The 24,230-nt window shown below is 45.4% G+C and overlaps 2 protein-coding genes across 2 annotated transcripts in view; both read left to right on the top strand.

The window, feature by feature from the left end:
• The window catches only part of trpm3 (transient receptor potential cation channel, subfamily M, member 3), a 244,938-nt gene extending 240,734 nt beyond the window's left edge, over positions 1 to 4,204 (top strand). Inside the window, exon 27 of the mRNA XM_056284922.1 lies at positions 2,590 to 4,204. Coding sequence (XP_056140897.1) covers positions 2,590 to 4,204 — 1,615 coding nt within the window. The remainder of the gene's footprint in view (positions 1 to 2,589) is intronic.
• A 14,947-nt stretch (positions 4,205 to 19,151) lies between these two features.
• On the top strand, positions 19,152 to 21,973 carry klf9 (Kruppel like factor 9). Its single transcript, XM_056280570.1, has 2 exons — positions 19,152 to 20,089; positions 21,106 to 21,973. Exons 1-2 carry the CDS (start codon positions 19,660 to 19,662, stop codon positions 21,384 to 21,386), a joined length of 711 nt encoding a protein of 236 aa, XP_056136545.1. The 5' UTR covers positions 19,152 to 19,659; the 3' UTR covers positions 21,387 to 21,973.
• Positions 21,974 to 24,230: the final 2,257 nt, after the last annotated feature.

Genomic DNA, 24,230 nt, shown 5'->3' with positions numbered 1-24,230 from the left:
GTAATGGATGAAGACGGAAGTCAACTTGAACCGCTCTGCATTGTTTAACTCAGATGCATGAAATCCGATGGCAGTAAATTCTTTCCCTGTACCACCGCCATCTTCAAATCATATACTCCATTCCTATAGATTGTGACAAAACAAAATATACTTATACAAAAAATACATTTGAAGCAGTACTGAAGATCATTAATATTAACAGTCTGGCTTACATAACTTACAAACTGACTTCAGGGTTCTCACGTCATGCACAAGCTTCCAGAGATTGAAAATGTTTCAAAAGTTTAGTTTCTAGTCTTACAGGGGAGTGGATTTTTGCATCCTGTTCCTTTGACTCAGTAAAAAAAAAATATATATCCCATCCTGTTCAGCTCATGGATTGATAGTAGAATTGACTCCTATCTCAGACCAGATGTCAGGATCTTGTATAGACAGTTTTATACCAGGGGATACATCTGTCTGGACCAGACACTTTGTCAAGTTTAGTTGAATTTTCCCTGCCTCATGATGAACATAACATTTTTAATCCACATTAAAATTCAGTACCTGGATGTTGCATTCAGTTAGTTGTTGCTATTGTTTTCATGATTTACTTCAGTGGGGTGAAATGCATAGGCAAATGTCCATTAAAACACATTGGACAGATGTTCCTGTACATCCTCAGCTAGACCGCTGCATGAAAATAGCTGAATGCACCTACAGCTGTGCTTAGACGGGGTTTGAGCTAGCTTGCAATTGAGTGCAATTGCAAGCCAAAATGAACACTAAAATTGTACTGCACCAGCAGATCTGCATTGGGTGCCACCCAACCTATCTTGGTGCAAGCAGGTTCCTTTTGAGCCACAACCAATTGGCTAAACGGGCACAGGTGGGAAAGATTGGGAAAGTTGCCAATCAGCCAAAATCCTTGTTCAGTGAAAAAAAATACTCCATGAATCAGCCAACGCTAACATGATGTTACAGTAGTCTTCTTCTTCCTCTTTTGGCTGCCCCTGTTAGGGGCCGCCACAGCGGATTATCCATTTCCATCTCTTGTTGTCCTCTGCATCCTCCTCTATCACATCAACCACCTGCATGTCCTCTCTCACCACATCCATAAACCTCCTCTTTGGCCTTCCTCTTTTCCTGTTGTTCCTCTTCCCTGTTGTTCCTCTTTTCCTGTCGTTCCTCTTCTCCTGTTGTTCCTCTTCCTCTTTTCCTGTTGTTCCTCTTCCCTGGCAGCTCCATATTCAGCATCCTTATCCCAATATCCCCAGCATCTCTCCTCCACATGTGTCCAAGCCATCTCAATCTTGCCTCGTTTGCTTTGTCTCCAAACTGTCCAACCTTCTAATATACTAATTCCTAATCCTGCTCTTCTTCATCACTCCCAACGAAAATCTTAGCATCTTCAACTCTGCCACCTCCAGCTCCACCTCCTGTCTTTTCGTCAGTGCCACCATCTCCAAACCATACATTATAGCTGGTCTCACTACCATCTTGTAAACCATCCCTTTTACTCCTGCTGGTACCCTTCTGTTGCAAATCACTCCTGACACCCTTCACTCATTCCACCCTGCCTGCACTCTCTTCTTCACCTCTCTTCTGCACTCTCTGCTACTTTGAACAGTTGACCCCAAGTATTCAAACTCATTCACCTTCCCCACCTCTACTCCTGGCATCCTCACCATTCTGCTGTCCTCCCTCTCATTTACACATATGTATTCCGTCTTGCTCCTACGGACTTTCATTACTTTTCTCTCCAGTGCACCTTCATTACCCTAACCTGCTGCACATCCTTCCCAGCTCACGCCGTCTCTTTAGCCAATCGGTACAAGTCCTTTTCTCCTTCCTTTGTGTCCAACCTCTCATACAACTCGCCATATGCCTTTGCCTTTGTCAACTCTCTCTTCGCCTTACACCGCATCTCCTTGTACTCCTGTCTACTTTCTTCATCTCTTTGACTATCCCACTTCTTCTTCACCAACCTCTTCCTCCGTGTACTTTCCTGTACTTTCTCTGTCCAGATGACACACCAAGTACCTTCCTAACTGTCCCCCTCACTATTTCTGCAGTAGTTGCCCAGCCACCCGGCAACTCTTCACTACCATCCAGTGCCTGTCTTAACTCCTCCCTGAACTCCACAGTCTTCCTTCTTCTTCCTTCTACAGTAATCATACAGTGAAATTGAGTGATTATTCTAAACATTTACAGTAATTTTTATGGTCAGTTACAGTTTTTTCCTATCGCGCTACTTCCTGCAACACAACCTTCAAGTGATTAACATCAGTAGTCACTACCGCCATACAGGAAAGCAATATATTAGATTGCTGTAGCATCATGTTAACTTCGGGTGAACACCAGATTGCTTTTTTTGCACTGAATGAGGATTCTGGATTTTTCATTAATTGCAATAAACTAGATGGTATGCTGGACCTGCATGTCTAGTATGAGGTAAAGGAATGACAGTGAGAATGAAGCCTACCCATGAGTGATGAATATAAATTTGGGACTTCAACATTTCAAAACTATTCTTTTAAGATAATACATATGACACAACAAAAGAATCACTTTTCCCCCTTCCTTCACCTCTTTTGCCACCCCTCCCAGGGTGGAGAACATGGCCATGCGTCTGGAGGAGGTCAATGAGAGAGAACATTTCATGAAGGCTTCACTACAGACGGTCGACATTCGTCTGGCCCAAATGGAGGAGTTGATCGGGCGGATTGCTGTAGCGCTGGAACGTGTGACGGGTGTAGAGCGTGGCGAGGTCAACAAAGCTCGTTCCCGTACCTCGTCTGACTGTACTGACTCAGCTTACATTCTCCGTCAGGGTGAGTGCCCCGACGCGGCATACATCCTTCGCCAGAGCAGCTTCAACAGCACTGAAGGGAATTCCTACCGTCTACAGGAAGCACTAGAGGGAGGAGCAGAGGGCTCCATGTCCCCTCCCTCCCCCACTAGCATAGCTGCACGGACAAGGAGCCACTCCTTCTACGTTGGAGGGGGTCGTGGTGGTGAACGCACAAGTGGAGCTGAACGTGCTGAGAGCTTTTTCAAAGAGCGCTCGCTTAGTCTACACCGTGCCAATAGCTCACAATCAGTGGCCTCTGCTGCTGCCCCCAAGGAGTCTAAGCCCCTTCCTCTAGCAACGCTGTCGGTCTCCCAGCAGCACCGCCCATCATCATGCATTGACATTTATGTCTCAACTTCTGAGGAGGTGGGGCCTGCTGATGTGTTCCTGGATCCACTCCGCATGGCTCCGCCCCTCAGGAGAGAATCCTCCCTCCATTCAGAGATCATGGAGGCGGTGCTGTCAGGAGGCCGGGACTTCAGCAGCGCTGCCGCCAGCGGTTTGGGCGACAGGCACTCGGAGGGTGGCGCAGGAAGCAGTGGAACAGCCGGAGCTATGTTTGAGGATAGCGCAGCAGCAGATTTGTCCCTGTGCTCAGCCCACCTCCTACCGGACAACGCCCTTCCTTCCTGGGACATGGAACCATCTCCCCCACCTTCAGCAGGAGTGCTAGAGCGCTCTAAAAGTAGCCGCTACCTCTCCACAGTCGGGGTTGGTTTCCTGGACGAGCCTCCTTTAGTCAAATCCCATAGTCTCATGTTCACACCGAGAGCCAGCTATGGTGGGATGGGGGCAGGAGTCCAGGTAAAAGCAGCTGAGTACACCAGCATAACTGACTGCATTGACACACGCTGTGTCTCAGCTCCTTACACTCCCGCGGAGCGCTCACATTCCCCTGGAGGATCCACCTCCTTTCCCTTTGACAAGGCGCCAGACATTGGTTCCTCCCACCCAGAGAGGGAGGCCGAGCTTAGTCACACAGAGTCTGACCCAGAGGACCCTGAAGACCTAGTTTCAGCCTCTGAAACCCCTCGTCTAAGGGGCCTTGGAGGGCCTAGCGGGGCTCCTCTCTGCACCCCCCTTTCTAGGCTGGAGCGAGCAAACAGTTGCTCCTCAGATGACTCCCATCCTTCCCTTACCCTGGCCCCTCCACACAGGAAAAGCCTGTCAGTGAGTGAGAGGATGGAAAGGGGACCAGGTCCAGGGGCAGATAGAGGGCCTGGAGGCCGAGGTTTGGGGGCAGCTAGAAACCCCTTCCTCAGGAGCAAGTCAGGAGCACGGCCTGAAACAGCCAAGACTGATAACCTCTCCATGAGGAAGTTGGCTACTCCATCAGCATTTCGCAGCTTTGACAGGCAAAACTATACGTGACAATGCAGATATTGGGCAGCACACACAGGATGGATAAGTCAAACAGAAAGAGGTTAAGGTTAGAGGAGGTTGAAGTTGCCCAAAAAAATGCTGATCTTGGATAGATTTCCTTACTAATGGTTAAGGTTACAAAAAAGCATAGGAAGTTAAACTATAGGGAGGAAAAGTGAAAACATATGCACTCTAATGGTTGCGTTGCTATTGAAATAACATCTGCATTAATTTTGTTTCTATTGACTGGTTTTTGAAAAATTATAACAAAACCATACCAGCATAGTTACTCGAATCACAGGCTTTTCAGCATGTATGCTGCAGTGACGGATGACAAATTAAAGGAAAAATCTGAATGCTTGATGCCTATAGTGAGGAGGTCCAGGGGCTCAGTTATACTGTGTGTGTGGGGGGGGGGGTCATTTTCCTGGGATGATTTTGGTCCACTTGTCTCCTTAGAAGGAAAGGTCGCTGCAAATCAATACAAAGTTATTCTGAGTGATCACCTTTATCCTATGATGACACGTTTCTACCCTGATGGGAGTGGCCTCTTCCGGGATGACAATGCCCCCATCCACAGGGCACAAGGGGGTCACTGAATGGTTTGATGAGTATGAAAATGATGTAAATCATATGCTATGGCCTTCACAGCCACGAGATCTCAACCCAATTGAACACCTACGGGAGATTGTGGACAGACGTTAGAGAGTACTCTCCACCACCATCATCAAAACACCAAATGAGGGAGTATCTTTTGGAAGAATGGTGTTCATCCCTCCAGTAGACTTCAGAGACTTGTAGGAGCACTGAAGCTTGTCTGGAGGCTTGTGGTGGACCAACACCTTACTAAGACACTTTATACACTTTATGTTGGTTTTTCCTTTACTTTGTCACCCGTCTTTGTGTGCATATATACATATATATAAAAAAAATCATTGGAACAAGTTTATTTTGCCTGTAACTGCATAAAGATAATCAGAATGAGTAAAGGCTGACTCAAACTATACCTTAAATGGCATCCCTGCCTTAATATTGCAATGTAGCCTAAGAAGTTTTTTTATATATATATAAAATTCCCCATTGAGAATTGAACCATTTCACGTCTAGTTAGGAACGCTACCATCAGAGGGCGTCTCTATCACTAAAGCCGACAACACATGACGAGCGGAAAAACCACTGTGAGTGGGCTGAGCCATTGTTTTCCTATTGAGGGAGCGACATCACCCTGCCTAGCAGCTGTTGACTTAAGCACCTCCAATCAGGTGACAGCTTTGTGTGACATCCTAGATTTCATTGGCTGTGGCTCAAACATGGAGGGAAAGCTAATGCTAATGTCTCTATTTTCCCAGCCAAAAAAACACAACCCTTTGAAATCGTAATCGTTAATCTTTAGATGTCAGCTTTACTTTTTCTCCACCGAACCAGGCCATTTGGATTTTCTACCTTGCCACTGCGCTCAGAGTTCGAACTCTTTTGAACCGTAACCATGTTTGTCGTTGACCTTTCGCAGCGCGTTGTCACAATACAGCTTTATGTGACGTGCAAGTTATCAGCAGTTCTGGCTCACACATGGAGGGCAAGCTGATGCTCCGTGATTCTGAGTTTCCCGAGCTATACAACATTAATTTGAGATCATACCAAGACCTAGGAAGAAAAAAAGTATTTAATCGTGACGTATCAGTCATCAGACAAGACTGCTGGATTTCACAGAAAATCGAATCAGTTCATCTGGACACAACGTTTATTGAGAGAAATGTTTCATCACTCATCTATAAGTGGCCTCTTCAGTCTAAACTGACTGCAGGTGTCCCCAGCCTTATAAACAATACAGTTACGATTAGTTTCATATGCAAATTGCCGTGGCCATTAACTAGAGTTACTATGGCCATGTGTACTATTCACAGAGGATTGGGAAATACTTGCAATCCCAGCATTGTAAGATGTTGACAGATGTGCTCTTAGCCCCCCCCCCCCCCCCCGGTTTAGGGATGGTCGTTCCCTCTTAACATAGATGGCCTCTTTTTGTTTTTTCTTTTTCTTTTTTTGGGGAGCGAAGGGGAATTTTTCCCCCTTTTTCTAGGGTGACCAGATGTCCTGGTTTGTCCGGGATTGTCCCAGTTTCAAGCTGTGTGTCCCGAGTCCCGGCTACTCTAGCCTGTCTTTTTTAGGTGGGAGGGGATAAAAATCCTTTAATGTATCATGTCCGGCGAGACAGACAAGCTTGTGAGCGCGTGCATATGCGTGTGCATGTGCACTAACGTGCGGTACACTTTTCTGGTCACCCTACCTTTTTCTCCCCAATTGTATCCGGCCAATTACCCTACTCTTCCAAGCCGTCCCAATCTCTGCTGCACCCTCTCTGCTGATCCGGGGAGGGCTGCAGACTACCACATGCCTCCTCCGATACATGTGGAGTCACCAGCTGCTTCTTTTCACTTGACAGAAGTTTTGCCAGGGGGATATAGCACGTGGGAGGATCACACTATTCCCCCTGGTTCCCCTTCCCCCCCGAACAGGCGCCCTGACTGCCTAGAGGAGTCACTAGTACAGCAACCAGGACACACACCCACATCCGGCTTCCCACCCGCAGGCACAGCCAATTGTGTCTATAGAGACGCGCAACCAAGCCGGAGGTAACACTGGGATTCGAACCAGAGATCCCCATATTCGTAGGCAACGGAATAGACCGCCACACCACCCGGACGCCCTATAGATGGCCTTTTTGACTCCCCATTCAAACCAGCGTTCCTCCCTATCAAGGATGTGCACATCCTCATCCTTGAAAGAGTGGCCACTGGCCTGTAGATGGTGTAGACTGAGGAGTCCTGGCCTGACGTGTTAGCTCTTCTGTGTTGTGCCATCCTCTGTTTAGGCCAGCGTCTGTTTAGTTTCCACAATGTACATGTCACGGCAATCCTCCTGGCACTTAACAGGGTACACTATATTGCTGTTTGTGCCGGGGCACCCGATCCTTGGGGTGGACCAATTTCTGGCACAGCGGGTTTTGGGGTTTGAAAGCAACTGAGACGCAGTGTTTGGAAAATACGCTTCTCAACTGTTGCGACACTCCCGCCACATATGGAATCACCACTGGTTTACGCTTAGACGGCTGTTGTCCTTCTCTCTTCGATTGGCTGGTGCACTGTTTAGGCATCTTCCCGGCTTTGACAAATGCTTGGTTAGGATAACCACACCAGGGCCTGTTTAAATGTAGGATTTCTCCCCTTCCACGGCCACTGTGTCAGTCGGGACGTTGTCAGCTTGGTGGTACAGCGTCCTGATGACTCCTAGTTTGATGAGAGTCAAACCTTAAATACTGATCAGTATGTGTTGGTTTACGGTAAACATCAACAATCAAATGTCCCCCATCACCAATTACAATATCACAGCCTAAGAAGGGTAACCTGCCATTTTTCCCATCCTCCCTGGTGAACTTGATGTGGTTGTCCACAGAGTTAACGTGGTGGGTGAAATGTGGTGCATCCTGAGATTTAATTTTAACCCAGGTGTCAACCACAAAACTGAACCAATGCCTAGATGGTGCCCCTGGATATGACATCAGAGCCCTCTTTTCCACTTCCTCCATATACAAGTTGGACACTAGGTGAAATGTTGTGTCCAGATGAACCGATTCAACTTTCTGTGATTTCCTTACCTGGATTATTGAGCATGCATAAAAACTACCGCATTTTTTTTCTTATTCTGCTTTTATAGTGTTCAGCTATCATCACTTGATGCTCTGCACCCAACCAAGCAGCGAGCACAACTCAGACCTCTCTCATCATGTGTTGACGGCTTTACCCTCCCTATAGCCGATGCTGGAGAGCAACCTCACGCTGGAGTATAGAAGGTAGAGGAAGGGGTCCTACTGTTCACCACTAAAACTCAAAGAGCTATAAATCTAGGCTAGTTTTTACCTCCTGTTGTAGCCGAGTAACTCTAAATGGGGTGTTTTGGCAGTGGAAGGTGTATGTCTTTGTCTTCCACTCATCTTTTGTCGAGTAGACAATTTGCCACTGTGTCACGTCACATATCAGTCACCATGCTAGTTGAAGAAAGTATACTGTACTCTTAGCAACATTATTTCATAGTAACTGAAGTCAAGATGGAGATAGAAACAAGTCAGGAGAAAGAAAGTTTTTTGGCGAAAATTAAAACACCGCGGTCATCTCGATATGTCCCTGAACAAAGGTCAGTATTTAAGCTTTCCTTTCTCTCCACATACTGTCTTCTTAGCCCCGTCCTCTAACACCAAGCATTAGTGAAACGAAGGAAAAAAGAAGACATTTTGTGCAAGTCTCACAATATGGAAATAATTCAGCAAGTGATTCCCCTTCTTGATTACAGCTTTTTTGACCTTGTTACTGATTTATCCCAGTGTCCTTCAGTATACCCTTATATTAAATGTAAAGTTTTTTTTTCTTTTCACTGTGAAAGCAAATTCACACTTGTCTTTATTTGCTGCGCTATGACTCGTAAAAAAAACAAAACACGCCCTCTTCAGGCCTCCAACCCAACTAACGTCATATTCACAGTGTCTAAAATGAGGCATATCCTCCTCTTTGTTTTGTGTTTTTTTTAAATATTAACTTTGCTACAGATCAGCAAAATTAAACAGAAAACTAGCTGATTAACAGTTAAATAGTGTTGGGCTACACAATGTAAAGTTGGGCCGTAGCACGACAGCGTAGCAAACCTGCATAACGAAAGTCAGATTCGAGCAGCACAGTACTGCATCAAGAAGAGAACCAACTGGAGGAGTTTTGGGGCACATGAGCATGTGTGTGTGTGTTTGTGTGTGTGTGGACACATACAAATAACTACACGTGTGTCTACTGTTAGAGATTAAGCAGACTGACAATCGTTCTCTGTCGCTACACACAACTCGGACTGTGAGGCTGTGAGGCTGTATGGATGGAGAAACCCAACCTGAAGTGTTGCTAGGAACTATACCTATTGGCCTAACCGCGTCACAGTCAGCTTTACTTTGTTTGTTCTCTTAAAAAGTAAACACTAGAGGATGCTTTTGAGCCTGTTGCAGAAGTAATACTTATCTATGAACCTCCTTTACGTGGACCTGACACCGAAACACACATTCCACAGTAGGCAGTATTTGAAGGAACGCTTGTTCTCTCCGGGCCCATCGATCCCCGGCGTGCTGTGGGCAGTGATGTCATTTTGCGAGGGCGCGGCGCCTGAGAGAATAAGACCACCCGATCCGTCCTTCCTTGTCTCATAAGTGTCGTTCCCTTCCTTGTATTCGAACCCAGTCACTGCAAACGAGGACCCTCTTAAATGCAGACCTGTTGTAACTGCTAAATCCATAACCAATAATGTACATTTCAAAGGTTCGAAAGAGAGTAGAAAAATGTCTCCATTTCCAAGAGAAAAAAAAGCCAATTTTAGGGTTGAAACTTGATAATGTGCTGTTAAGTGTTTGTAGCAACATGACGGACATTTTGGGTTACTTTTTGAAGACAAGAGCCAGATCAGTGTTTTCAGATCTCTTTATTTATTATTCAAGATGACAATGTCGACAAGGAGCGGAATGTCCTTCTATAATAGCTTTGTAAAGATAGGAGCAATTAATCGAGCAGAATTTTAGATTGATTTTTTTTAATATATATATATATATATATATATATATTTACATTTTATATTTCATCAATATTACAATTAAATTTAGCCACATTGCATTTATTTTGAGACTGATTCTATTTATTGAGACATTTTCTTGCTTATTAAGGATAATCGAATGCCTGTTTGAATTGCTAAATGACTATTTCTATCTTCTCAGTGCTATTTTTGTCTAATTTTAAGTATTTTCTAATTAAGCTTTTAAATTTAATACAAAGTGGCACCTGTAAGCACTAAATACTCATGTATTGTAACATTTATGAAATATGATAGAATTGTCTAATATATTGTACATTTAAATCATATTTAAAGTATTTAAAATTTTTATTGTATGTTTTACCAAACTGCTGTCATGGGACATTTTTTAATGTAAAGATGCTGCCAGCAGTACCAAATCAAAGGTTGTTTTTTTTTCAGCGTGGCTGGAGAGTTGTCTGTGAAATTTCTCCCAGAAAATTCCTTTTTTGTTTTTTTCTCTCTCCAAGCTATTTAGATAACTCAGATTTTAGCGATTTTTCTAGACGTTTTGTTTTCACACACGTTCATGGACACTTGGTTCCCATGATATTTTAAAGTAGCGGATTGTAAAACGGCACGAGCAAAAACGTCCCCTCTGAGGACCCTTGACCCTAAAGCTGCTGTAGTGCAATGTGAACTAGTCCATTAAAATGTGCTTAATGTCTTAACGAGACTCACCATAACGTCCTAAATGTCTGTAAGCAAAACACTGAATGGGGGAGCATCCTCAATGATGGGGCCTTATCGGCCTCCTCTGCCCTATGACCTCATAATGAAGCCATTCATCACGTACGTGGTACGCCGCAAATGATTAAACTGGATCAGGAAAAAAAACGACGGCATTATAGCTGAGAATTACTTCTCACACTACAGGCACTGAGTGACCATGAATGGGTAAAAAGAAAAAAAATCCCTGCAGGTGTTGATATTTTTCCAGATACTGTGATTATTTGAGTAGTTAAATGATCCATGTGAACTGCTAAGTGGGCATCTTGGGACCTAGCTAGCTAGCTAGAGCGACTTCCTCCCACCTCTCGATGCTGACATGGGATTAGTTCAGCAGTTTCCTCCGCAGAGGAGGTTGAGGTTAGGCTAAAGAGTGGAAAAGCTGACCCCCAGGTCAGTACTGAGGCACGGCTTCATCCAAGAGTAATGCAACATGGTACAAATATATGGTTCGAAAGAAAGAAAGGAGAATATCTTTGAGTCTCTGGTTAGGAAAATGCTTCCAATACAAAATGGGAACACGAGGACATTAATTTTTCTATGTTTTTATTTGTGTATATGTGATATCACAGAGTAATGTCTCCATGCTACTCACCCTGTTCTCCCACCGGTGACAAAGTTCCTGACAGACCAAAAACTACAGTGAGAGAGTTTTTTTCTTCTTTTTTTTTTAGGGTTTATCCGAGATTGTATATTTAGTTGAGGGGGCTTTTGATACACAAATTTACCCCTCACATGGCACTGCTGAACCAAACCAAATTGAGCTGAACTTTGCTCGGCTAGTCTATTGTCTCTACAGCCGTGGCAGATGTAGAGACGGATAACCAAGCAGAGGTAGAATAGCTCAGCTCACCTTAATTTTGCATGGCTCCACAGTGTGAATAGAGCTGAGTGTTTGGCCATGCTGAGGTTTAAGTCCTCGTGTACGCCCCCTTTTCAAGGGAAATAAAAAAAACGAGGAAATATAGGAGAGGGTTGTTTTTTTGGTTGTTTTTTTGTCCCTTATCCTTATAGTAAGGATTATGAGATAGCATAATGTATTCATGGCACTTCTGAACTCGTGAATGCATGATTCTGTAAGCATTTTTGTGTATGTTGACATGGCTGTTGTGCAAGATGCTGACAGTCCAAATTGAAGGGCAGTGTGTAGAAGTGTGTCTGTGTGGGTGTGTGGACATGTGTGTGTCCATGCACACACACGTCCACACATGCATGTATGTGTGCACATGCCATTTTGTGTGTGTGTGTGTGTGTCCTGACATGTAGATGACAATAGCATACTAACAAGAGGTGTGCCAATGCAACACAATCCATCAAAATCCCAATGTACAGTATTTTTGAAATATTTTCCTATATTGTAGTTTACAGTTTTGTGCAATCACGAGCATATGATTACAACCAAGAGATTACTTTGCCCCCCCTCCCCCCTTTGATGACCTGTCAGTGAGTTCTTGTAACCTACGAAGTCTGCACACATTTTCTGCAATAAATGCTGATATTGTGGTTTTAATACTGAAAGGGGTTTTGCCCTCCTACTGGTCTCACTTTATTTAATGTCCTTAAATGCATGCAGTTCTTAAAAGGAGAGTGTACAGAGTTGACCTGCTGTATAGCTGACTCAGAGAGAGAGAGAGAGAAGAGAGAGATTATAGTATGAAATCACAGTAGTGAGTATTTTGATGCAAAAATAAATCTGTACTCTTCAATGTGAATAGGATCATGTCTGGCATGCATTGTTAAATAAACAACCTAAATAGATTCCTGTCGCGTGTCTTCTGCTTTCAATTCACTGACACCCGTGCAACCTTGACGAACGCAACAGATTAGGAGGAGTGCCCTGGTGCCTGCTGCGGAGAGGAGGAGGAGGAGAGACGACTGCGCAGCAACATTTCCACATGGCCATAAGCACTTCTCTGAAACCATCCTGGATGGAGTTAAAGGTAAAACCCATAATTCAAACGTAAACAAGAGGGTGGCCAGCTACCAAAATGCAAAACACATGACCGGAGTTCTGCCGTCGCTGTCACATTGATTGACAGCCCTGCGAGGACTGACAGTAAACAACAACTGAATCTGGGTCTCTGGGAGGTTTGCTTACGTCGGGGGTGCTCGGAAGCGTTGGAGCGGAACCGGTCCACGTTTTCAATTACCATCAACTGAGAAGGACGCGAGACGCGTGTTATCGGTTCATAACTCCCGAGTCTTGCGTTATGCGCGTGTGTGGGACACACCTCCGTTTTCTCCGGTCGGATCCGGCTCAGACTGGGCCCTCAATCAACCACCCATTATCCTGGGTCTGGTTCTGACGTTTTGTGAATTACGACAACGCAAGACCGGAAGCAGTGAGGCACTGGACAACCTGCTAAGCGCGTTGTTTTTGATGTTGTAGTTGTAGTAGTAGCCCCCCCCCCCGCCGGGGAGGCTGCACTTCACAGCGGGGTGGGGGGGATGTGGAAGGGGGGCAGCTAGAGGCCAGGGGCAGAAGTTTAAATATCTTCTTCTTTTTTCTTTTTCTAAAGAGATAAAACAGACTGGCTTGAATTAAAGGACAGTTGGCGGAAATAACAGCCAGTCTTGTGTGGGGGGTGGGGTGGGGTGGGGGTACCGTGAGACCTGCACCTTGTGGTTTGTGGCTTATTCACCACTCGCCCGGACGCTGCGCATTCGGCAGCAGCGCGGAAGAGAACATTCTGTTCTAAAGTTACACATGTCCCCCACCCCCACCTCCTCTCTGGGTCAGTCTGTCTCTCTCACGTCCTCCCTGACGGACTGCAAAAAAAAACTCCGTCTCTCTGACGCAATCACAACAACATCTCGACAGCACGACCCCCAAAACCCGCCGGCATTCCTGGGTCAGAGGGGAAACGGGACGTCCCAACAGAGCGCACCTATTCTGTTTTTCCTAGGAAATGTTTAGACTCGTCCGGGGGGAGGGAGGGGCGGGGGGGGCCTCAAGCGGCGTTCCCTCTTCAACCCCACTTTTCCTGGAAATCTGAGGTTCCGTGGCCAAGGAAAGCTGACGTGGACTGGAGGCACAGGACGGGACGCGACGGGGCTGATTCAGACAGTTGCCGACAGCCGCGACTGAGCAAGTCAAATGACGAGGATACGAGGAAACCTTCCCCCCTCCAAAATTTATGACTCGCTTTGTGGCTAAAAAAAATGCAACTAACACGAAAATAATTTTCGCAGCTCGTCAGAGGGGGCGTGGAGGCCTTGTCCGTCCTGCCTTTCGAGGCTGGCTGCTCTGCAGTCGGTGTAAAGTCTACATGTGCGCGTCAGCGGCCTGGTGCGAATGGGGGCTTCTGGGGGGACCGCAGGTACCGACGTCCGGCCTACACGCCGATTCGCTGCGCTCGGCGGGGCTGAAGAAGCAGCAGCTCGGTGAGATGCGGGCCAGCGCGTGCGCATGCGCGGCCCCGCTTCAAGAAAGGGGGAACACGTGACCGTGTTATAATTCCTGAAAGCGGAGCCTGGTAGACGTTGCTCCATATCTGCCACCAAGACGGAACACATTTCTTGGAACTTTGTCCTTGAACTGACTGGTGCATAGGCAGTTTGTTTTCTTTCTTTCGTTCTTTTCTTTTCTTTTCTTCTTTTACCAGGTGTCATGTTACGTGTTAAAGTCACATGTGTACATGGTCTTCATAAACATAGCAATGTTGAGAACATAACAGGATTATAACAGCAGGTTATAATCCTATATATAAGGTTATAATCCTAATATCCTATACCCAGGTTCCATAGGTCTCTTTTTTATTGGTACGTGTTATTATCATTATTATTATTATTATTACCAGCAGCAGAAGTAGTAGTGCTGGTATTACTAGGCTGTACGGTCCAGCCTGTTTCCAGACACATACCAAACCATAAAAAAAAACTGGGAGATTGTCACTTCCTCATCACTGCCGAAGTGCTCTGGAGCAAACCACTGCACCTCAGAACTGCCCGTGACGTTTCGACATGCTGCACGTGTGTTCATAGTCATGTTCCTGAGTTGCATCTAATCTCATACCACACTGGTTTTGGCTAGTCTTGCGTCCATAGAGGATGCTACAAACCTTGTTAGCCTTTTAAAAAAAAAATCTCCTGCATTAAATGAACCTTTATGTGAGGGATGGTATGAGGTGAAACTTTTTATAGTTCATTATGGTTATGAAAATGACTTCTATGTTACAGCGCTTGATGCAACAAAGCACCCGCTTGACTCCTTGCAAAAAAAAGTCAAGACCAGACATCTCATATTATACTTTTATGCATTTCAGTCTTGCTGTCTTTTCCTTGGATTTTGCAGTGGCAACATGCAACATGACTTTTATCATGCACAGCATCATGTAGTGTCGGTCATTGTGCATGAAAAGGCCAAATATGATGTTGAGGAAAATGGCTTACATACATACATACATACTCACTGGCCTAATTTAGCTGTGGGTCATGGGTTTGAAACTCCAGGAGAAAACAAAACTGATTCATGCCTCATGACCGATTGGAGACAGGTTGGCTTACGACTAAGAAAGTGTGACAGTAGACCAGGTGGTTCTATGTCAGATTTATGTACCATTCCCAAAACACTTCTACTGCCGGTTGGGTGGCATGATAACTGTTAACTGATTAATGGCAAACCTAAATCTCAGAAATTGGGGTCAAATGTAACCTGACATTACCTTGTGTTCTTATACAGGCTGGGGTAGTCCTGCAGCCGTATATCAACAGATTTCAGCAGAGGAATGCAGCAGCATGCTTGAGGTCAGATACATGAGCTCGTACTCTGAAGCCCACCGTTTGACCTTGGCTGATGGCTCGCTGTATAGCGACAAAAGCATTGCAGTGGCAGGTGGGGCAGTGTGTAGAAGCAACCATATTCAATAAACTGCTTCTGGTCAACATCAGCTAAACTTTCACCTCCCGCTATTCCAAGCAAGCAAACAAGGAAAAAGGTGACTGTATTGCCCAACATTTATCTGTTCATCCTGATAAATGTGCAAGCTTGTTGAGTTGTTATTGCCATGTATGCAAGTTTATACTATACACGCTTGAGGAAGTGCTTAATATTAAATTTGTCTTTTATACGTGTGTTAATCTTACTCACTCACGCACTGTCAGACACACACACACGTATGCATATATATATATATATATATATACATACATGTATATCATGCATCATGCTGCTCCGAACAGGTTATATGGCCTAATCAGATATCTAATTCATATGTGTAAAAAGTACATACCTTCGATATGCAACTCTTTGGGAAAATGATATGAGCATTCTTAAAGTATCATGTTCAGGGGCGGGACCAGGGGTGGCACTGGCCCTCACTGGAATCTGATACTCCCCCCCCCCTTGCCCTCAATACCAGATATGGAATATGATAGGTAATTAGCTTGTCATTATTATTGGGAAAAACAACAACACATGTAGCCCTATGAGAAAGTACCTCAAATGAATTGGAACCAAAGTTGTGACACACCAAATGAAATTTGCAGTTATGGGCGAAAAGAAATTAACACAACATTACCACAAGTCTTCAGTTAACAATCCAAGCAACACATGCCACACACCGTGTACTGACGAGTGTGGAGGGCAGCCTGCCCGAAAAACACTAGAAGCAGAAGAAGGTGATGATACTTTTAAATTTGTAAAATACTTATTTATTGTTATTTAATATCTATGAATATGTCCAATTGTTATTTATGTATATTGGAATTATACTGAATAAGCAAATCGATTGTTTTTGTACTAATTTACATTTTGTTATTACCTGGAACTCTGGTTTAAGATTAAGGCTATGGCTAAGTTCAAATCATATGAAAAGGTTATCATTTCATGCATCTGCCGTGTCTGTGTGTGTGTGTGTGTGTGTGTGTGTGTATATACACATACACACATAAATCACTGTGCCCCCTCCTCTGAGTCTGTGACCCAACATGCCCCACACACACACACGCACGCACGCACGCACGCACACACACACACACACACTAAACTGTTGTAGACACGCCCCTGATCCTGTTGTCGTTCAGTATGCAAATGTGACAAAGATGGATGTCAGCTTCTGTCATCCTAGCCCTTTCCCACCAACAGGGAACGGGTTCGGTGCCGGTTCGCAAACCCTTTTTTGAACGGTTCAGAGCATTTCGACCAAAAATAGATTGATTTCGACCCTGAAAAGTTAGTTCCGAACCGGCACCAAAAAAATAGCAGGTTTTTCAGCGCGAACCGTGACGACATCAATGGGCGCGTGACATTCCAGAGGAAGAGGAGAGGAGATAGCTAAACGGTAGATAATGAAGAGGAGAGGAGGAGAGGAGATAGCCTAACGGTAGATAATGAAGAGGAGAGGAGATAGCCTAACGGTAGATAATGAAGAGGGGAGGAGGAGAGGAGGTAGCCTAACGGTAGATAATGAAGAGGAGAAGAGGAGAGGAGGTAGCCTAACGGCAGATAATGAAGAGGAGAGGAGATAGCCTAACGGCAGATAATGAAGAGGAGAGGAGATAGCCTAACGGTAGATAATGAAGAGGAGAGGAGGAGAGGAGATAGCCTAACGGCAGATAATGAAGAGGAGAGGAGGTAGCCTAACGGCAGATAATGGCGAAGTCGGTAGATAACAGGGGTGCGCAGTGGTCAGCTGAGGAAACTCGGTGTTGGGTTGTTATCTTGGCATCTCCCGAGTCTCAGGAGAAACTAGAGAGTAGCACGACAAGAGTAAGCTGTGTGGCGAATTAGTAGAAGAGATGGCCAAAAATGGGTTCACTCGAACGCAAGAACAAATTATCAACAAGTTAAAAAAAACTTAAGAAGGACTACCGAGACGATAAAAAAGGGTTGTCCAAAAGTGGAGCTGGACGCCATAATAATATGACGCCATATTATTGCTAGCTAGTGGGTTTCAGTGGGATGTAGCTAATGTTTACGTCTAGTGTGCAACGCACAAAGTCCCCTGTTGATGACGTACATGTGTTCCGCGAAAAACGGGTCGAAACGCGGGCCCGTTCGCCACACGACACCCAGAACTAGCTCTGATTCAGGCACCGGTTCCGTTCAGGATTCTGAGACCCTTGGTGTCGTGTGGCGGACGGGCCCGCGTTTCGACCCGTTTGTCGCGGAACACTTGTACGTCATCAACAGGGGCCTTTGTGCGTTGCACACTGAACGTAAACATTAGCTACATCCCACTGAAACCCACTAGCTAGCAATAATATGGCGTCATATTATTATGGCGTCCAGCTCCACTTTTGGACAACTCTTTTTTATCGTCTCGGTAGTCCTTCTTAAGTTTTTTTAACTTGTTGATAATTTGTTCTTGCGTTCGAGTGAACTCACTCTTGGCCATCTCTTCTACTAATTCGCCACACAGCTTACTCTTGTCGTGCTACTCTCTAGTTTCTCCTGAGACTCGGGAGATGCCCAGATAACAACCCAACACCGAGTTTCCTCAGCTGACCACTGCGCACCCCTGTTATCTGCCGATTTCGCCATTATCTGCCGTTAGGCTACCTCCTCTCCTCTTCATTATCTGCTGTTAGGCTACCTCCTCTCCTCTTCATTATCTGCTGTTAGGCTACCTCCTCTCTTCTTCTCTTCTTCATTATCTACCGTTAGGCTATCCCCTCCCCTCTGGAATGTCACGCGCCCATTGGTGTCGTCACGTTTCGCGCTGAAAAACCTTCTTTTCTTCTTTTTTTGTGCCGGTTCGGAACTAACTTTTTGGGTTCACAACCAATTTAATTTTGGTCGAAATGCTCTGAACCGTTCAAAAAAAGGTTTGCGAACCGGCACCGAACCCGTTCCCTGTTTGGCGGAAAAGGGCTAACCCAAGGTTCTCAGAATCCTGAACGGAACCGGTGCCTGAACCAGAGCTACTTTGGTCGAAAAGGGCTATCAGTAACTCTCGCTGCTCATAAAATCATGTTTTATTAATTATTCTTGTTAAATATATATAAATAAATGCAGCTCCCCCACCCCACCTTTGTTCATGCAGGAAACAACTGTTTTGACATTTTCAGTTGCGCTGAATTTCTTGAGAAATAGTTTTTGTATTTCTTATCCAATTGTCAGTGCAATCGTGTATTTTGATGAAAGGTTGCATTTAAACTTCTTGTTCTTGTCCATCTTTTTTCTTCAATCCTTTTTTCCCCGCATTTTATCATTCGTTGTATCCTGTTTGTTCTGTGCAGAAGCAAAGCGCTGCAAGCTTCTCTGGCTTTGCATTGGCTGGAATGAGTGAAGGCATGCCTCCACCGTGTCTCGGTGAGGGGGAATGTAATAATAACTGACACTAATGCTATTTGGAGTTTACCAAGGGAAGCGATAAACACCATATTTTATGTCTTTGTTGTGTCGTTCCTTTCTCTTTTTTCCATTCATTTGTAACAATTAGTCTGACTCGGGGGGAAAAAGCCCACCTTCACGTCGTGGTCATACCGCATAGGGACGCTGCAAATGTTGCAACTTGCCTTGACCCTACAGCGAGTTCACTGGCGCTGGACTGGGAATGGCCACACTTCCTGTCAATCAATGCATTAATGGGCTATTCCAAGTAGCGCGTGCAAAAAAAAGAAGAAAAAATCGAGTCACGTTTCCACTCGGCCAATCGCAGTGTCGTGTTGATATGACACTGTGGGATTCCGCGAAAGTGTTTCTTGGAGTTGAGAGAAAGTGTTTCAACGCAGGGAAACGGGACAAGTTGACGCATGTGTGAGCACCGACAGGCCGGATGAGCGAGACGCGATAATTCGGTCGTCATTTCTCACGTTATCGATCTGGAGTCGCTGTAGGCGCGTGTTTTTTTTAACGGCAAAAGCTGAAACGATTTTGACCGTTATCCCCCCCCCCCCGAGGGTGTTTATCCGACCTAGTCCTCAATAAGAAACGCACCCTTTGCCGAATGGTCACATTGAAAAGGACACGTGTGGATGGTTAACCACGTTTGCAGAGGAAGAGTGCGTCTCAACTATTTCTTGTCGATTTAAAGGTTGATCGTGTTGTTTGGAAGAAGTGCTACAGCAGAGGATTTTTTTTTCTTTGTGTGTGTGTCCATTACCAGAACTGGACAAAAGTCTCCTACAGCAGTGTGGCCATGTCTGAGGTTAACCTGACCACAGAGTGTCGCTTCAGTGATTGTCCCGATGCCTTTCCCACAGAGGACACGCTGAAAGAGAGCCAAGAGAACAGGACTCTACTGATGGTAGCGAGGATTTTGTTGGACTTGAACAAATGCAACCCCAGGCCCATCGCCGACGGAGGCACGAGATGCACGGGGGGTGGGGAAGTCGGTATCCAGGACAAGGTGGATCGGGGGGTGCGCCGGGTGAACGGTTCGGACGGCCGCGGTTCGGTCCGGGTGCGGCAGGATCAGGTTCCGGCCGCGACGAAACAGCCGCCGCGGAGCAAAGCGACGGAAACCAGACAGGAATCCCCCGAGAAGAGACACCGCTGCCCCTTCGCCGGGTGTGGGAAAATGTACGGGAAGTCGTCCCACCTCAAAGCCCACCTCAGGGTTCATACCGGTGAGTGGTTCGGGGGGGGGGCGCGCCTCGAGCGAAAGCACCTTTTCTCTCTCTCTCGCTCTCTCTTTAAATAGAATCAGTACAGCTACACGTCACCGTGAAAACGACACCCCCCCACCCCCGGTGTCTAGTGAGGGATGGTGACCGCATCGCCGTCACCGGTTCTGCTCGGTAAAGCCGTCATGTTTGGATTCGTGAGCGACCGACGGTTTTACGGCGCCGTGGTTTCCGCTGACACGACGGGGCGTGCGTACGTGCGAGCGGGACGGCAGATGTCCCGCAGAACCGCACAGCTCACAGGGGGGGGAATGGCCGTCATGTGGGTTGACCCGGTGGAGGTGTGACCGCGGACCAGAGAGGGCTGCTGGCTGGCTGGCTGCGGGGGGGGGGGGCGAGGGCTGCCACGCTCAGAGATTCTGTTCTGGGAAAAACGCCCATGTCCGTGGCGCATGGCGAAATAGGTCACGCGCGGTTCAAATGTGATAAGTCATGTTAACCCGTGTACCGTACACGACACGCAGCTGAGCGCCATCACCGACCTTTACGGCAGGCCCTCTTTATGAGGATAACGGACGCGCAACGCACACAGGCGGACGTGTGTAAGACCGGCGAGGTGACCTATAAGCGGTGATTTACCCGCGGGTCACTGCGACACTGCCGTTCTCCCACATGTTCCTGCCCGGAGGTAACCCTCCCTTGCGCCGCTACTTCCTCATACGTCATCCCGATCCTCGCCTCTCCCCGTGGGTTGTAAACAAGCGGAGACACGTGGTCGGCGGGAACACGTGGGAGGGGGCCCTCGGTGGGTGTAGCCGGCCTGTTTTGAGTGAGGTTACGCTCGTAACTGATTGACCCGGTGTTTCGGAGTTACGGACACCGTCACCGTTCCGGGAAAAGAAACGCGAGCCTGCTGCTTCCCCACGTTTTGATTTGACGAGAGAAAACCAATCATTTGACATTGTTTGATAAGGCCTATACTCAGTACTGTGTCCGTGTGTGTGTGTGTTCTTCCCCAGGTGAGCGGCCATTTGAGTGCACCTGGCCAGACTGCGGGAAGAAGTTCTCCCGGTCCGACGAGCTGACACGTCACTACCGCACACACACAGGTGAGAAGCGGTTCAACTGCCCCATGTGCGACAAGTGCTTCATGAGGAGCGACCATCTGACTAAACACGCCCGTCGGCACGCGGGCTTCCATCCCAGCATGCTTCAGTGCACCAACGCAGCCAAGAGACGCCGCTGCTCTATATCCGTCTCCTCGTCTGACTCTGGGGATCAAAGCCCAGCTGGACTGTGAGACACACGCCTATATATTTGACTGTACACAAACACACACACACACACACCCACACACCAAGGATGTTGTGTGTGTGTCACCATAAAGTCAGTGTGCTTTTAACCAACCAGACCACTCAAGTCTTCAGTACATGTATACAATACGATGACGAACAATTAAGGGGTCTCAACATTTTTTTTTAACTTTTATTTTACAATTTCAATTCTACTTTATGTTGTATGAGTTGTCATCACAACTGTATGCTGAGATTTCAGTGGTCATGTTGCATGATGGTGTAAATTCGCAGGGAGCTGGATGTAATGTTGGTTGTTTGGTGTCTTAGATGGACTACTCAGTCAATAAAATCATCAGTCGGAAAAAAAAGAAAAAGAAGGGGCGTTCGGGTGGCGTGGCGGTCTATTCCGTTTCCTACCAACACGGGGATCCGGCTTGGTCGGGCGTCCCTTCAGACACGATTGGCCGTGTCTGTGGGTGGGAAGCCCGATGTGGGTATGTGTCCTGGTCGCTGCGCTAGCGCCTCCTCTGGTCGGTCAGGGTGCCTGTTCGGGACGGGACGGGACGGGACGGGACGGGGGGGGGGGGGGGAATAGCGTGATCCCGGAAGAGTGGGGTAATTGGCCGGATACAATTGGGGACAAAAAGGGGGGAGGGGGGTTAAAAAAAAAAAAAGAAAGAAAAGAAAACAGCAAAGTGTCATAAATAAGAATTTTCAACATTTAAAAGAATTTACGAAGTTGGAAACAGCCTTTAATTGAATATTGCATATGCAATGTATGCATATATAATATATACAATGTATGCATATGCAATGGGGAATACACAATATGCACACACACACACCACTTTTCTATTACAGTTAGTCTTGGACTACATGAATGTGTAACAGTATTGTAAATAGAGGAACCAACTACCTTTCAAAATGGAAAATACGTAGTATATTCAGTACAGATTAGATTCGAGTCATGCGTCCCAGCCATGTGCTATGAAGGCTCATGTGTGGGTTTTGCTTCCAAACGAACAGCACATCAGTTGAACTCATTCATTACTCCAGGTGAAGGTATGCTTATTTGTTAAAATGGCTGGTAGAGTTTGGTTAGAATGAAAACCTGCATAAAAACACTGTGTAGAGACTAATAAGGAGTTGATATACTGCTAATATAACCTTATAGTGAAGAGATTTACTGGGCTTAATATTATATATATATTTAGCTGTATACTTAATAAGTCAGGTATATATACTGTGTGTTTTGTGTGGAGGGGTCAAGGTGGAGTGTTTGGTAACTTGAAATATTGCATTACTAATCAAACATATTTTTGTTAATGATTGCACCAAAATACCATACAGTTCTTTTACAAGACTACAATAAACCTCATATTGTTGTTTATTTTTTTATTTTTCACATAACACATTCAAAGAGGGAGTTTGCACCGTCATTGCTTTTGGAAACTTCAATGTTCTTGGTGTCAGAGGGGAACTCGATGTAAAGCTTTAAAAAAGTTGGAGGCTTTTTTTTTCTTTTGCTGTCAGTTTAAAACACGTGTGGGTCCTAAGACTAAAACATTTCCTGACTGGCATTATTGTTTTAAATCTCTCAGAAAAATGGGTGACTTTTCCAGATTTTGTTGCAGAAGGTAATTTTAATGTTTACAGTGTTTCAGGGGTTATAAATAACTGAACGGGCATTTTCCAATCCATTTTCCTGATATTCTAGGTTTTCACTTTCAATGATTGCCTGCTATGCTTACAGTGCCAGTTAATGTACACTGAAACAAATGAATCGATTTACTCTGGCTTGCCGAGTATCGGACGTGACGTCACTCGTTCTTTTAGCGCTACTTTACTCCCCCTGCTGGTGATATGGAAGCACAACATTTCTAAAATCAACCTTGGATGCCGTGGTACCTCTTTTATTTTTTCTGTCATATTTTTCAAGCACTTTTTATGCTTGTAAAAAAATAATTAATTCCATCATGTATCATTGTGTTTTGTTTTGTTTTTTCTGGTTAAGGTACATCTTTATTTGTCTCAATACTGTTGAAAGAGTGAGAACTGTTGATGTCAGAAAATAAATATTTCTTTTAGTAATTTTTGTAATTCATTGAAAAAAGGGATTACTAGAAGAATGTGAAGTTTTCTTTTTCGGTGACCTTTTTGGACTGAAATTACTTCTGTAACGCTAAATGCGCTATTATTTCTCCTCTCAATACTACATGAAGACTGTGATCAGTTGCTGGTGCCTTTCAGCTTGAAGCCTTTATTTTTTAATCCTACTGTATTGTAACGAGAGACTGTCACTGCAGTTCTGGTGATACTATCACAATGTACAAAGATGTGTAATTACTGCTTATGAAATTTAAACATTAAAATTACTTATCTTTCCGAACAGGTTCCGGGGTTTCATTTCCTGCCTCAAATCCATATCTGCCATCTTTCCTGTGCACTTCAATGCATTTGGTAACATCTGTGGAAGAAAAGTGGCATGTGACGCATACGCAAGCCCAAAAAATATAATTGTTTTTATAACAATCGTATCTGTTATTATAATTGTTTTTATTTTAACCTTAGTTTAACCAGGCAAAAAAACAAAACCAAAACCTTGAGGCTTGTAACCTCTCTTGCAAGGGTGGCCTGGTAAGGAAGTCAGCAGGACAATAAAACAAGTGATATGTAAAAATGACAAAAATCCAAAGCTATTAGATACACGACAAACACGTGCGTGGAGAGGCGGAACTACCATATATGCAGGGTATGCAGCTACATAGGGGCCCGCGATGATAGGCCCCGCCCACGGAAGTGAATGGGCCCGTGGAGCGAGCCATAATATACCCGCAAATAGGTGTAAA

Source organism: Lampris incognitus, chromosome 1, assembly GCF_029633865.1.
Source record: "Lampris incognitus isolate fLamInc1 chromosome 1, fLamInc1.hap2, whole genome shotgun sequence".
In the NCBI taxonomy this organism is placed as follows: Eukaryota; Metazoa; Chordata; class Actinopteri; order Lampriformes; family Lampridae; genus Lampris; species Lampris incognitus.
This window is presented reverse-complemented; position numbering and strand designations above follow the sequence as displayed.